General features: G+C 42.0%; 1 protein-coding gene across 7 annotated transcripts in view; it reads right to left on the bottom strand.

The window, feature by feature from the left end:
- Positions 1-12930: 12930 nt before the first annotated feature.
- Positions 12931-15488, bottom strand: part of TPX2 (TPX2 microtubule nucleation factor) — a 98213-nt gene continuing 95655 nt past the window's right edge. For 6 of the 7 annotated variants that reach the window (XM_077111912.1, XM_077111915.1, XM_077111913.1 and 3 more), the window contains one exon: positions 14001-14819. In XM_077111912.1, the coding sequence (XP_076968027.1) occupies positions 14712-14819 (108 nt within the window). In that variant the 3' untranslated portion in view covers positions 14001-14711. Of the gene's footprint in view, positions 13048-13366; positions 13449-14000; positions 14820-15488 lie in introns of those variants that run through there. The other variant, XR_013156036.1, reaches the window with a different exon arrangement.

Genomic DNA, 15488 nt, shown 5'->3' on the forward strand with positions numbered 1-15488 from the left:
TACATTGCACCTTAAGCCATAAACTACGTGATTATCCAAAATGAGTGATTTTTTTTTAAGGGAACAAATGTCAAGCCTTCTTGATAGAGGCTAGTAAAGGCCAGAGTTGGCACTCCTTTCCCAGTTTTGACTATGGGCCTGCCTGGCCCCCCTTCTCCTTCATTTTTCCCCTTCAAGGTCCTGTTGACCAGCCTGGAAGACCTGACCTCTTCCACGAAGCAAACATAATTATTAATTCATGTGTATACAGGACTCGACATGTGCCAGGCCCATTCTAAGTGCTTTCATGTGGATTCACTCTGTGATCTAAGAACCCAGTTTTGTAGGTACTATTAAAGATGGGCACGGGCGGTTAAGTAACTTACCCAAAGTCATACAGCTGGTAAGGGGCTGAGAAACCAGGCTTTCCTAAGAAAAGGGAGCTTCCATACATTGAGCATCTGCTATTAGCTTTATCCATGTGGTCTTAAATCATCAGCTTGATAACCCTCGTAGGGAGCATTTCTGGATGAAGATGTGGATGTTCAAAGGAGTGAGGGATATTGCCCAAAGTCACTCGGGGAGGAAGGGATTTGAAGCAGGACTGTCCTTCTTTAAGGCCCAAAGTATCCCTTTCCTTTCTAATAGGTCCCAGCCCGGGCCTCACCTCCTCTGCCTGCTGGGTGCCCTCTTTGTGGATCTTCCAGCATTCCACAGGTTGAAATGCCTCCTGTCCCTGTTTAACATCTTCTGGCCCTCTGTTTGGTCTCCCCCACAGCATGTTCTGTTTTAAATTGAAATGTTGGACACCCCTCCTCTGGCCTCCCTTAGCACCCTGGGCTGGTGCCACTGTTGACTGGCATGGTCTGGGAGCCCCTCAAGGGCAGGGACCGTATGATGAGCACGTGCGCTCACAGCACAGAGTGTACTTGCCAATCAGTGTTTGACGAGTAAATAACTGAGTGAGTAGCAGGGCTGTGGACTGGGGTTTGGGGTATCACCATACTGTGATGGTCGTTGGTGACACCACTTGCAATTATTGAGGTGATCGAAATCAATCATTTATCACGTGCCCACCAGGGCCAGGCCTGGCTGTGCCAAGTGCTTTTCCCAGCTCAATGGATTCTCACAAGGCACTCTCAAGGGCAAGTGTTAGGCCATTTTAAGGTGTGGAAACACGTTTAGAGGGTCAGTGCTCGTCCCCAAAGGCACATAGCTAGTGAGTGGCTTCAAACCACCCAAATTCAAATCCAGCTCTACCTCCCAACGAGGTCAAAATCCAGGCTGGGACAGGATAAGGGATTGTTACTTTTGTTATGGTTATACTTGCCAAATATTAACAACCAACATTTATCAAACTCTTACTAAAACACATCAGGCACTGGGGTAAGCAACTTTATGAACGTCATCCATTCAACCCCTTACAACAATCCTACTGTGTAGTGATTAGGAAAGCTGCCAGTGAACTCTGTGACTAATAGACAGTGTAACTTGGGCAAATGCCTTTACTTGTTTCCTCATTTCTAAAACGAGCCCCTACTTCACAGGGTAAAGAATATAAAGCATTTAGAACAGCGTGTGGACTCGTAGCGAATGCTATATAAATGTTAGCTATTCTGTTCCCATTTTATTGATGTGATAGGAAAACAGTCCCAGAGAGGCAATATTAGAGAGTTAGGATGAAACTCAAGAGGTGTGGCTCATTGCCACCCTAACCACTCTTGTTGCCTCCCTCTCATGGGGTAGCTGGATGCATTTAGTGAACACTCCACATAGGATGCTTATGGGGCACCCCAGGTTTAGGGCTCAGCTGATCTTCCTGCTGGGATGGAGGCTGGACTGGTTAAGGACCCACAGGGTTGCCTGCAGCTTGCTTGCCTGTCTGCCTGCATGGGGCTGAGCTCAGCTCCAGCCAGCTGCTCCTTGGGAGTCCCCAAACTTCTTCCCCAGCACTTCCTTGGAAGCAAAGAAGTGGGGCATGGAAAGCCTCCTCCACCCAGCTAGGGATTGCCAGAACCCCTGACCACCCATAAGAACGGGCTTCCCCGCCTTACACCAGCTGTGCAGCCACCCTCTTTGCCTCTACAGGGCAGGGCAGGAAGTGGGGCAATGCCAGCACCAATTAAACCTGCCAGGGGAATTAAGGTCAACAGGATGCAATTATGCCTGTTGGATTTAACAAGGCCAGAGAGAAAGGTTTCTTCAGCCAGAGTTCACGGCTCCTTAGGCCTCTTGCCCTGGGTGGCTTTGCCTTCCAGGAGCCTGGGCTCCCAGGCTTACCCATTCCCAGGAGAATTCCTTGGGAGTGGAGGGGTTAACTCCACCCAGGCACTGATTCCCTGGCTCCTGGGAGGAAATTGATCCAGCCGAGCGGCTTTAAAAGGACCTACTTAGAGAAGACATTCCCTGGCCTGACCCTCTCTCCTGCTCGGCTGTGATGGAAAATCTAAAGGGGTTGAGCAACAACCTTTCTGACTCCAAAGAAAGCAGCCAACTCCCCTCACAGCTTTCTCTCTGGTCCTGATATGGGAGCCACTCAGGGCTGTAACAAGCTAGTCTCCCACCTTGGGCACCTGAGCCCAGGGCTGAGGCAGTGTCTTACGGAGAAGCCTTAGGTAAGGCTGCGGTTCTTACCAGCTACTCCCTTTCCTGGTAAGCAGGGACCTATGGGCATTCTTTATGGCAAACTGGACATAGATTTCTCTGGAAGCCCAACTAACACATTGTTTATAGTGCCAGAATTGTAGAATTTTGCTGCTAAGATTATTTAGTGTTTTACTCTATGACTAGAACTGGTCACTTTGGGGATACAGAGATGAAGTTGAGGGAGAGCTATAAAATCACCATATATCACATTTTAAGGAGAAAAAAGACTGCAAAATCATTCACGAAGTGGAAACCTATATGTTGTTAAAAATATTTAGAGAAAATGGAGGGATATAAATGGACATATTAACAGGAATGGGCATGGAGACCATTTTTATTTTTTATTCTTCGAGATCTTCTGATTTTTCTTGCAAGTCAGTCTTTGCTACTTTTATCAGATTAATTAATTCAAAACATATCAATATGGACAGATTTCTACAATTCAAGGCTAAAAAATGCTAAGAGATATAATAAGATATAAAGTAGCATGGAATTTTAGAGGCAGAGAGTTCTTGGAATGACTTTTCAGCTGAAAGCATGGCTCAGGACCCCAGAGAGCTGACAGCTCAGTTACCCCAGGGCTTCTCAAGTGCTTGAGCCCCAGGAAGTTTGTTGAAAATGAAGGCTTTTTGGAATGGGGCTCCAAGAATCTGCAGCTATAACCAGCATTTCAAGTGATTTTCATGCACGTTCAACTATGAGAACTGCTGAGTTCACCTGAAAACAACCCGAGAGCACCAGAAAGAGGCCAGCTGAGGTACTCTCCTAGAGTCCCATTGGTTCAGTCCGTGGAGTGCTTCCAGGACACAAATCCCCATTGAGATGAGGACAATATTCTCAACCCTGAGTGCACTTTGGAAACACCTGAAGAGCCTTCACAACTTCTGAAGTTTGAGCCCCTTTTGAGCTCAGATCAATTAAATTCAGAACATTTGGCGGTGGGGTGCAGAACACCAGAATTTTTAAATCTCCCTGGAGGATTCTGATGTGCAGTTAGGGTTGAGAACCACTGCTCTGAGGTCGTGTCCTAGGACAGGAACTTCATGTTGTTTCCTAGGAATGCACCTGGCAGGTGTTCCATTGTGACTGAGTGCATTTACTGTGTGCATGGTATCAGTATCTGGGACTTTGGGAATTCAGATGCCAGCTCCAAACAGACAGGGACCACATCACACTTAACTTTGTATCCCAAATACGAGTAAATAAGGGGTTCTGTTGATGTTCGTAGTGCTGACATTTATTATGTAGTTACCATGTGCTGCTGGTCATAGTTTTGAACACTTCACAGGTATTAATGCCTTTAATCTTCATAGCAACTTTATAGGTAGACACAACACTCACGCCCATTTCTAAAAGGAAATCAAGGCACAGAGAAGTAACTTGCGCAAGTCTTCAGGTATGGCAAATGGTAAGACTGGAATTTAAACTAGTACTCTAGCTCCAAAGCACTCACTCTTAATTACTACTCCACATCACAAAGTAAATGCCCACTGAAAGATGGATTTGTGAGTGTGTGAAGAATACTTAGACTATGTCTTATGAACTTGGTACCCTGGGGCCTGACATTCAGGAGGTATTATGTATATGTTGAAAAATAAATGCTCTTACTCTGACACGGCCCTGGAACCAAAGGGGAAAACAAGACTGCCAGCCCCTCCTATGCTCCTTTTCTCCCCCATCCCAGCCCAACTTCTGCAGCATAAACAGGGAAGCTAAAAATAGCTATCTAATGACGTCAGAAGAACAAGGTCATCTGAAAATTGCCCACAGTCACTGGACACCTCCCTATAGGATCAAGTAGCAGGAGGGTACCCCAGGCGTAGCAGCTGTTCCAAGAACAGGAAATGTCCTAGGAACAGGCTTGAAAGTACCACCATGTGAAGGCAGAGTTGGGGGGAAAAATGTAAACACATAAAAGAGCAGTAGTAAGACCAAAGTGGGGAGTATAGATCCAGGATTTGAGAGTAACTTGACTTTGCACCAGAAGTTACTCATATCACACGATCCCAGGAAATGGCTCGACAAGCGGGGAATGCTTGTTCTGTCCTGTTGCACAGGACAATCTCCCGGCCTGCCATTGTGCTATTAATAAAACTCCAGGCCCATTTGCTATACTGGGTTACCATAAGAACCAGAGGGTGCACAGCAAGCTCTGAATGGCTGCCAGGAGGAGAGGGCCCTGCCTGGGATGGTGAGGGGCATCCAAGTAAAGGATGAGGAGGTAGACCTGGCTACAGTCTGGCTGGCACTTTAATCACTTTGGCTATCATTCAAGCTTGTGACTTAAATGTGTGGCAGCTGCCACATCCCTGACAAGAACGCAAGCATCTGGCATGGTCCAAGGAGATGCCTGTTGTGCTGAGGGCAAGTAAAAGTGTGGAGAGAGAGGCAGTCTCCCACTCTCTGGGATGCTTAGCTAGACGCTTCCACAGCAAGGTCAAAAGGTCAATGATGGCTCCAGCCCAAACTGCAAACTTCACAAGACACTTGCTCCAAAGTCCTGCTGGCCCTAGAAGGTGACAGAAACAGTCTCTTTTTCATCTTGGGGGTCTTTAAACAAGTATCACTCAAATTGAAAAAGAGCCAGTCCTTATCTTACAGGAGCCTAGTTCCTTCATCTGTCATACGGCTTGTTGACAGGACATGGAAAAGCATCCCTCCCTCCATCTTCATTCTGGTCATGGAGTCTTGACCCAGGTGAAAAATATCTACTCACCAAACTCTGCAGCTCTCCTCTGTGAAACACAAATAGGCTTCACAAAGATGACTCCAGGAAGCTCTGAAGGGGAGAAAAGTGTTCTTGCCCTCTAGATGGGTTCATGTTTGACCTGGGCACTGAGGTTCACAGAAGAGAAGGGCTTCTAGTTCTCTGGCCCATAGGGGCCTTTGAGTTGGGAGAACTTTTGTCTATCAGAACTGATAGGGTTCTCACATTTGCGTGAACATCACAGTTTCCCAATGGGCTTGTTAAAACTCATTGCTGGGCCCTGACCACAGAGAATCTAGTTCAGTAGGTTGGAGATAGGGCTTAAGAATTTGCATGTCTAAAAATTCCAGGCAATGCTAGTCTACAGACCACACTTTGAGGACCACCTTCTTAGAGAAAAGTCTGACAGCCCAAGATGATAAGCTTCCAGCCTGCCAATTCTTCCTCATTTTCTTGAGGCCTCTCTGGATACATGTGTGAGGAGACCACAGAAACATACTCAGACCTATGCATCAATACAATTGGCTGACTGCTCCGTGTTCCTTCCCCTATTTGTTTCCTATTGCTGCCATAAAAATTTGAGAATGAGAGAAAGGCTAATGTGCAAATAGAAAAAGCCCAATAAATGAGGCCATTCTAGGTTCAGTGAACCTAGTGTAGAGGTCAACCTTCAACCAGCGGGTATGGGGAGAGTTCTACAAACTCTACTCAAGTCTATTCCTCAACTTTCTTGCTTGCATAAACTCCCATAGAACCTTCTACTCCAGACATCTCCCTACTCCTTTCAGCTGGTGGGTGACTAGCAGCTGTGGACACTGAGCCCTGGGGTTGTTAGCTGGCTGTGTCCTGTCAGGTTGTTACTTTGGGTCAAGAGTAGGGGCTTTTGGCAACCCATGGTGACACATATCCACTGACAATTAATACTGAACATGTGACTCAAGCACGGTCACAACCGAGTCACAGCGGCCAGCAGAGATGAATAAGTACCCAACGTGACAGTCACCACTGCTGCCCAGAGGACTTTTGAGACATTTTAAAGCCGGGGACAAACTCCTCCACAGAGTTGGATGACTGCTGGAGATTCAAGGACACGTCCTTTAGAGGAACATTGTTCTTCTTTTAAGATGAGGAAATTGAGGCCCAGAGGGTTCAAATGACAAAGTCAGAACAGGTCTCCCAGTTCCCAAACAAAGGCTCATTCCACTAAATAACTTTGTGTACTTCCTGAACCCTTTGCCAATTATCCAAAAGCAATCCCAAGTCCCCTCGAATAGGAACACTGTAAAAACTGAACTGTAGCAGAGAAGAACAAGAGGCGCAAGCAAGGTATCTGTTTTACTATGATGTCCTTAGACTGCCTCCAACAACAGAAGAACCACTTTCAAGGTAATACACCGTGGGAAAGCCAAGGATAGGAGGGATTTCTCTGTGTTGTCTGTAAGAATTCATTAAACATTTTGTGCAGTCTTTAGCCAGTTCCAAGGTCAACAGAAACAAAAAAATATGTGCGCGTGTCAGAGGATGACATTATTCAGGGATTACTCCCCTGGAGTGATCTGGGCTGGATTTCCGTTTCCAGAACACCCCTTGGAAAATTCTCAACGAGATAGCACACTAGTCTCCAAAATACTTCATTGAAGTCCAAATGGAAATTCAGAGGCAGGGGACCTTGCTAGAGGTGCCCTCTCATAGTAATTGAGCAAGTGGCTATAGAAGAAATATAAAAACTAAAGCATGGCTAGTGTACTTAGAGCAGATTGCCTAGAAAAAAAAAATGGGAACTGAGGTCCAGAAAGAGGGAGTAACTTGTTAAAGGTCAACCAATGTGTGAGAGACAGAAGTGATTATAATTACCTGCCCTCACCACCACCTCTTTCTAAAAAACATATCACAGCCCAAGTAGTTAGGAAAGACAAAGCACTTTTTCCCTCTCAAATCTGATCTGAGGGCTTAGAGACAACAATCTACCATGTGACTATTTGAAAATGTAGAGTTTCAAGACTTTCAAATAATTTAACTAGAATTACCTCCAGAAAGGCTTTGCTTTGTTAGGTGCCAAAAAACTTCTTTGTTGAGCAAGGGCACCACTTAACATTGATATCACATTAGCCAAAGGCACTCTCCATTTTGCAAAGGTATATGCCAGAATAACATCATTAGCTATACTTTTGGGAGAGGTTTTCTTTTGAACTTACATTTTAATTACAAAGTTTGAGTGACAAGTAGTTTGAAAACAGTCACTAAAAGTTTAGGGGGAGGGTGCACGAGTGATTCAATGGTAGAATGCTTGCCTGCCATACAGGTTCCCCATCTATGCATTAAAAAAAAAAAAAGAAAGAAAGAAAGAAAGAAAGAAAAAAGTTTAAGGGGAAACACAGACAATTCCGTTCTATAAAGAAAGTCCTGAAAAATCTTTGCCAAAAAACATTCAATGGAGAGCAAACTCTGAACAATGGAACAGTTAGTATGCTGCTACTAAAATTGGTATTTACAAGGTATGTATTAATATTAGGAAAATGTTAGTTACTACTATGTAAATGAAAAAAATCAAAACCCAGAAATACATATACATACAGAAGAACTCTTCTAAGTATAAAAACTAACAAGTTTTTTACAAGAAAAAATAAGTAAAACAAAGAAACAATAGACTTCAAGGTGGGTGATGGGGTTACAGATTTTTTTTCTCTTTCCTCCTATTATCAGGTATTTTCCAAATTGTATATAATGAACAATAAATCACAATTAAAAAAATGAAAACAAAAGCATTCAAAAAACCCAACTGAGATTTTTGCATAGAGCAAGTTCAAAGTCACTTTCTAGTCACTTAGTTACCTGTGTGAGTGTGCATGAGTGCCCCTGAGTGGGGGAATGTCAGCACAGGCTAGACTTTTCATCCTTCTTCACCACCAAGCAAGTTTAAATGTTGTCCCAAACAGCTTTTCACATTACAAGTTACAACCACTGACCACTTAGTAGTATCCTGACCCATTGAAAACTACTTCTCCCATGCTCGTTTCCTAATAGAAGACTGAGAATACCTAGTGCCAAAACAAGCTGGGCAACAGACTTGGCTACAATTCTTAGCCCACTCACACACCTGCCTGTGATGTTTTGGGATACCAGTCGCATAACTCTATGGGTTTCTGTAGATCAGACAGGCCAAGTTATTATTTCCCCTTTGTCCAATAAAACTTTAAGGGGTGAAATAATGTCCACCTGATAAGTCTATTATTTTCTTAAGCCTTTCACTCCTACCCCTCCAACAATGGTTTCTCCCAGTGAAATGTCAGCATTTGTCATGCCCTTTCAGGAAGTTGACACCTTTAGCACGTAAAAGCAATGCTTTGGCCTGAGCCATCTCTTATTCTCTTGCAAGAAATGATAAAGATGACCAGACATTTTCAATGTCAGCAACATTTACTATAGCACAGAAAAATAAAGTGGGTGTGCAAGAAGACAAAGGAAACAAGGAAAAGAATGATTTTAGTCCCTAGGCTTCTTTTTGTAAGGACTACACTAGCTTCAGCTGGATAACAAATTGTCCTGGAATTCTTGGCATTGGAGCAAACATGTCAGTTTCCTGGTTACGCCTTTGTCACAGCTCAAAGTACCACACACTTTAACCTTCCTGCTCTTTCCATAGGCCTGAGTTTGTCCTGTATCCAGGAAACTTTATATGTTGTCTAAACTGAGCATCCCAGCAGGTTGCAAGGCAGGTGGCAGCTCAGGATTCAGAATGTTGACCAATTCCTACCTGGATCCACACCATCAAGCTGTAACTCAGCTGCCTGTGCAGAAATAGGAGCCCAGTCACATGGTTAATGGCTTTTTTAACTGCTACTCTCAGCAATAAGGAACTTCCCCAGTAGACAAGATTCAGAGATACAGCCTATCCTTTCAAAGGAATTGAAAATGCAGCAACGTCAAAATTTATCTAAGGGTATATGCAGGTTTAATTAGATACTCAATCCAATAAGCCCCAAGGCTCAGCTGAGCCAAGAGGAGATGTTGCTGACCTGCCCTCAAGTCCTAAGGTCACTAGCCCAACACATCACGTAAAGGAACTAGACCCATTACAGGTCTGCCTCCATGTCCCTAGACTTTCCTAAGAGGCTTCACACTTCAGTTAGAGAGAAAGCCAGGATATACCCAAGGTAGCACAGGAGCCACATCATTCAAATGCAGAACACATGAAAAAAGCAAGGTACCAAGTGTATAGTATGATACTATTTGTGTAAAAATAAAGGGAGGGTTCAATTCCTGGTGCCTGACCATGCAAAAAAAAAAAAATTAAAATTAAAAAGAGGGGTTGGCATATATATATATAGAGAGAGAGAGAGAGAAAACATTTCTGTAGGAAAACACCAGAAACCGGCAGTACTGACTGCCTCTGAGGAGGGGAACTGAGCAGTTGGGGGAAAAAGGCATGAGGAAGACTTCACTTTGCCTTTATACCTTTTAAACCACGTGAATGTATAACTTTTCCAAGAATAAATTAAAGTAAAAAACACATGCGGAATACTACAATGTTATTTTAAAAGATTTTTAAACGCCTTATAAATCTGTGTGTGCACACAGAAAAATTCTGGAAGAACACGTAAATGGTTAATAATGGGCTACGCCTAGGGATTGGCAGTAGGGAAAGTAAGGGGACTTTTATATAGACTGCATTGTTTTAATTATTTCAAAAAGTTGGTTCTATTTTTGTAATTCTTACTTAAAAAAAGATTTATGAAATATATATATTTTATGTTATCCAACAAAACCTAAAAAGAAAGAATACACTTTTAAGAACTATAACCTTATTCTAACAAGAATCTCTGAACTCCCACAGCACTTTATCTGTCCGTCTCACATTATTGAGTTACATTCTATATTGCATTAAAATTATTTGTATTCAGGTCCCATACCTGTTTAACACTAGAGCAACTGCATCCAGACTACCACTCAAGCTCCATTCAATGGGAAAAAACTCTGTGGGAAAAAGCCGGTAAGGGAAAAAACAGCAAGCGAAAGGGTAATAAAGCAATTACACAAGAACTCAATGATCAACCAAAGTTAAGAGTGGACAGTAATCTTCTAAGTATACTAATTAGTACAGGAATATCAGCAATGGGAAACTATGACCAAGGCAAAACAACACTGAAAACAAAGTGTTCTTCCCAGAAATTGTGGGAATTTCAACAATCTGTATGTGTTAGGAGCTTTGCAAAGTTGCCAAGCAAAGTGTGGCAGCCAGATTTCTTAGTAGAATTCAGTAAATTCCTATCAAAGGACACGTTATCTGTTTAGGAAAACTCCTTAGTGATCTCTGAGATGAAGCTCCCTCTAGGATATGGTCTGAAAGGATAAACAACCTGAATTTTTCTGCAAAATAAAAGTAGAGAATTTGAGTTTCTGGGGAAAAAAGGGTAAAGTGCACTACAAAAACAAAGGTGATATGGGGGTGGTTTCAGAAAGAGAGGACTCAACACCAGGCAAGAGACTGTGGGCATGAGGAGGAAAAGAGAGCACTGGGAAATTGAGAAATTTTGGAATGAGAGAGTCACAGATTGTCTGTATCTCAATTTTAAGCTATTTTCTGTGAAGTCATATAATTCCTCTCTGTTGCCTCTAAAAGACTGTTACATATTTCTTCCCTGAAGTGGTACACATGGAGTGGCAAATGGGGTAGAATTCCATAATATAATGTTCAATAATACTCTCTCCAAACCCTAAATTTGAGGGTCAGATTTATTCTGCCTGAAACAACTAAAACCAGATAAAATATATGAAGTGGTAGTTTTCAAGACAATGGACATAAGGGAATGAAGAACAAAGACCCTGGAAAGACAGGAAACAAGATGAACACTGTAATTGCCCCAGCTTACTGCCCTGAGCCCAAGCAGAGTCCAGCAAATGCCATGAGTTGAAGAGATGGAGCTAAGTCTGGAAAGACCAAGGTGGCTAGAGCTTATAAGGCAGAGTCCAAGAGAGGAGAGAGATGCAAACAAGAGAATTCTGAAGATCTGCAGAGGACCTTCCTCAAGTATTCAGGTAACTGCTGATCAGTATATGCATGTGAAGAAACTACCAGAGACCAGGGAATGAACCATCTGAAAGAACTAGTAAAAACCAGTACATGGTGCTTACACAGGGCTTGGGATACTGCTGCTTCTAAAAGTCAGACTGGCCAACCTCACAATTTACAGGCAATTGTGTAGAACACTCAGAAGGGTCTTGCCTCAGTAGTAAGGAATAATTAAACTTAGATTAAAAACTCCTCTGCTCCTGCCTAATAAAGCTTAAAAGCTTAAATAATTTGACCTGAAAAGACCAAATTATTTCCAAATAACTGCATCCCAAAACAAAGCTCAAGAATACTTAATATTCTTGACAAAATATCCAGCACCTAACAACGTAAAATTCATAACATCTAGCATCCTATCAAAGACTACCCAGCTTAACTAACTTGCAACCAGGAAGTCGTGGTGCTGTTTGACTACAAAATCTATGCTCTTAGAGCTTCTACGTTATTTTAAGTTATGATTTCCATACCTACAGAAGAATCTTAGGCAAATGGTTAATGAAAAATAGATTTTCTGAGACTAAGAAATAGTGTGAGAAAACAAGCTGTTGCATGGGCTACTTGTAAACTGGATTTCTTAGGAGCATGGACAATTCCCTTAGAAGTATTACTCATATGGTAAATTCAACTCCCTGGAAGCAGCTCTGAGGACCAAAACCTCCTTGAACACAGGGCCTAGGGCTTCTTCACTCTCTACAAGAGAACCTACAACTATTCATTTATTATGGCAATTACATGATTGAAGTCTTTCCTCCTAACAGGATGTTCCATGAGAGCCGCAACACATCTTCTGCTCAGCACTGTGTACCTGATACCTAGCACAATGCCTGGCACATAACAGATGCTCAATAAATACTTATGGATTATGGTAAAATCAAAGAAGAATAACTGCCCTTGGAAACCAAGAGCAATAGATTGGAAGATGGGAAAATATGAAAAATCAGGCTATAACGTGAACTGTTAGAGAAGAACTGATATAAGGGAGGGAGAAAAGCTACATAAGACAGACACAAAGAGGGGATCAAGAGATGAGCACAAGGAGAAAAACCAAACCAAGATGTGACCAGAAGAAATGAAAGCTGCCAGAGAATCCTCAAAAGATAATTGGGGGCAGGCAATGGTGGTGCAGTGGCAGAGTTCTTGCCTGCCGTGCGGAGACCTGGGTTCGTTTTCCTGTGCCTGCCCATGCCAAATAATAATAATAATAATTGTGTTAGACCTGTTTTTCTCAGGTCTAATACAAAGGATGGAGAACTCTGTTAGGGCTGACAGCTGGATGTTCTTAAATCTCCTTTCTCTCATTTTCTACATCCAATCTATTAGCAATTCTTGCCAGTTATAACTTCAAAATATGTTCAGAATCCAATCATTTCTCACCACCTCCACAGTTAACCACCCTAGCCCAAGTCACTATTACCTCTGACCTGGACAACAATAAGAACCTCCTCACCTTCTTTCTGTTTCCAATCTCAACTCCCCACCACGACCACACATATACCCAGTCTACTCTCCAAACAAAAGCCAGAGTAACATTTATTTATTACCTGACATAAGAATACAGCTATTTCCTCATGGTCTATCTCCTCTTCTAAAACATAAGTTCCATGAAGGCAAGGTCTTTTTCTGATCATTGTTGTAATCCCGGAGACTAGAACAGTGCCAAGGTATATATAGTTATCACCAAAATAAATAGTTGCTAAATATACTAAATAATTATGCAACTCTATACCTTTAAGAAATAAGGGAAATGCATTTTTCAACACTTTGTGGGCCTTCAGGAGGGCTAGGGATCTGCAAATAACATTTTGGAAAACACTATCTTGCTTTCTTATCCAACACTGAATCTTTAATTGTTTGGATAAGAAAAAATTAAGATTTATGAATCATAAATCTTAATATTTATTTAAATATTTACTGAGTGAATACATACAATGAATATAAAATAGGTTTAATGTTGTATATGATACCTAGAATTGGCTTGGACAGAACATGGGTGCTTTTGTACCTCTCTGCACAGAAGTAGATGACAAATGTCCATAAATGTCACGTCTAAAAGAAAGCATACTATTTAACATAGTCCTAAGTAATCCGTGCCAGCAACAAGAAATAGAGAACTTAGATGACTAAGCTAATTATTGTCTTCAAGGAATTTACATATCTGAGTCTCTACTGGTCTGTGAACAAGTACAAGTAACTCAGATATGGTATAATTGCTGAACTAGAGATATATACAAGAAACATTTGGGAGACACAAAGAAGGAAATAATCATCCTTACCTGAAGAGGTCAGGGGGTCAAGGAAGAATTTTTTTTAAATGTTACTTTAAAATGGAGTCTTACAAGGAAGAGTTTACCAGATAAGGGAAAGTACATTTAGACAAGAAGGTACAGAGACAAAACATATGATTGGGTGGTGACTGGGAGCAAGTTAACAAGATACGGGAAGATATTTTGACAACAGAGAAAGAAGTTACAAAGGACTTCCCTCAAAGAAAAGCCTGTGGTTTTAAAAGTTCCTGCACCCAACTCTCAAACTAACCATTTCCCCCAATAAGATGTGACCTCCAAAGGGGTTTGATAGATTTAAAAACATCAAACAAAATCAGGGAGGGGAAGACAAATATATTTATTCCAAGCAAGGTCACTGGAAGACTTTTTAAATGAATGCTGCACTGTTATCAGCAACAACACAGGGAAAAATGTGCCTTAACGGCAGCTCGGCCCAAAGCTTGCCAATTGGCTGCTGTGAGGTTTCCCCATCAGTCTATGTCATCTTCTTCCTCATTAGTGCAGTTGTTGAGACTTCCGACCCCTTAGCAAAGAACTCCTGAACTCTAAATTCATTTTGTGCAAAGAAAAGAATGAAGCTTCTCTCTATATACTGACCTTTCCTCATTTAAACCATGACTTAAATCCTATCTCAATATTTAACTAACTTTATTTTCTGATTAAAATAGAACAAAAAAAAAGTGGGATGGGGAGGAGGCAATTGAGATTACACTATATTGATACAGATACTTTAAATTCTAGTCAGAGATTAAGAACTATATAAAAGTTCAACTGATGGTTTAAAGGAAATTACTACATGAAGTCTGATATAGACAAATAAGAGTCGAGTCTCATTATTAGCTTCAATAATGTAAGAAAATGATTCTCAACAAAATGGAGTCCATCGCTGTCAAGTTTGCTCTGTCAGGCATGGGTATGCAAAAGAGTCTGGAGAAATGGGTTCTTTCTGTGCCCCAGTGACAAAAAATGAAGGCTCCTGGATTGATATAAAGAGTAGCTCCTCTTCCCAGGTGGTGCTTACAGCTCAGTTGAATCGAGTGGAGAACTTTGGAGAAACAGGCACAGTCAGAGGCTGGTCACTAGATTTTACCTCCACACTCGGGTACTTGCGTATTGGATTTGCCTTATGCACCTGCAGAGAAAAGAGAAAAAAAGTTACCCCAATGGATATGGTTAAAGAACTACACTTACAGTTCTTAAGGTTTTTTTTTGGGGGGGGGGGGGGGGGGGGGCGTGGGTAGGCACCGGAAATAGAACCTTGGTCTCCAGCATGGCACTTATAGTTTTTAAATTTCCTTTTTGAGAAAATGATCAGGTAATTGTACAGATCCCAGTCATTAATTTAAAAAAAGGCAACACAAAACAATGGGAAAGCTTATGAGCTTCGGAGCCCAAGGAAGTTCCTATTCAAGTAACTGTATATGCTGAGTCTCTCATCTTCCACTAAAGAATGTCAAACCTATCACCAGCGTGACTGCTAATTATTAGGGAATAATGGGGCTGAACTCAATTGCAGCAGAGAAGAGTCACAGCCTTAATATGTTTACTGTCTCTTAACAGTCACCAAATGCATGGACAAGAAAAATAAGATGCTCAGGATGGGATGCTGGGAGAAGGAATGGCCCAATCTATCCTCCAGGTAGTCTAAAATCCACCTTGGATCAAGTCAGATCAGTAGAGAGCCATCTAGCACTGACTGGATTGTGCTTTAGGATTCTGCCATCAGCCTACATTTAGAATTGCTCTAAGAAATGGTCCTATGACAGGGCCAAACACAAGAGGCAGGTACTAAGTGTTGAAG

This window comes from Tamandua tetradactyla, chromosome 1 (genome assembly GCF_023851605.1).
Source record: "Tamandua tetradactyla isolate mTamTet1 chromosome 1, mTamTet1.pri, whole genome shotgun sequence".
Taxonomy (NCBI): Eukaryota; Metazoa; Chordata; class Mammalia; order Pilosa; family Myrmecophagidae; genus Tamandua; species Tamandua tetradactyla.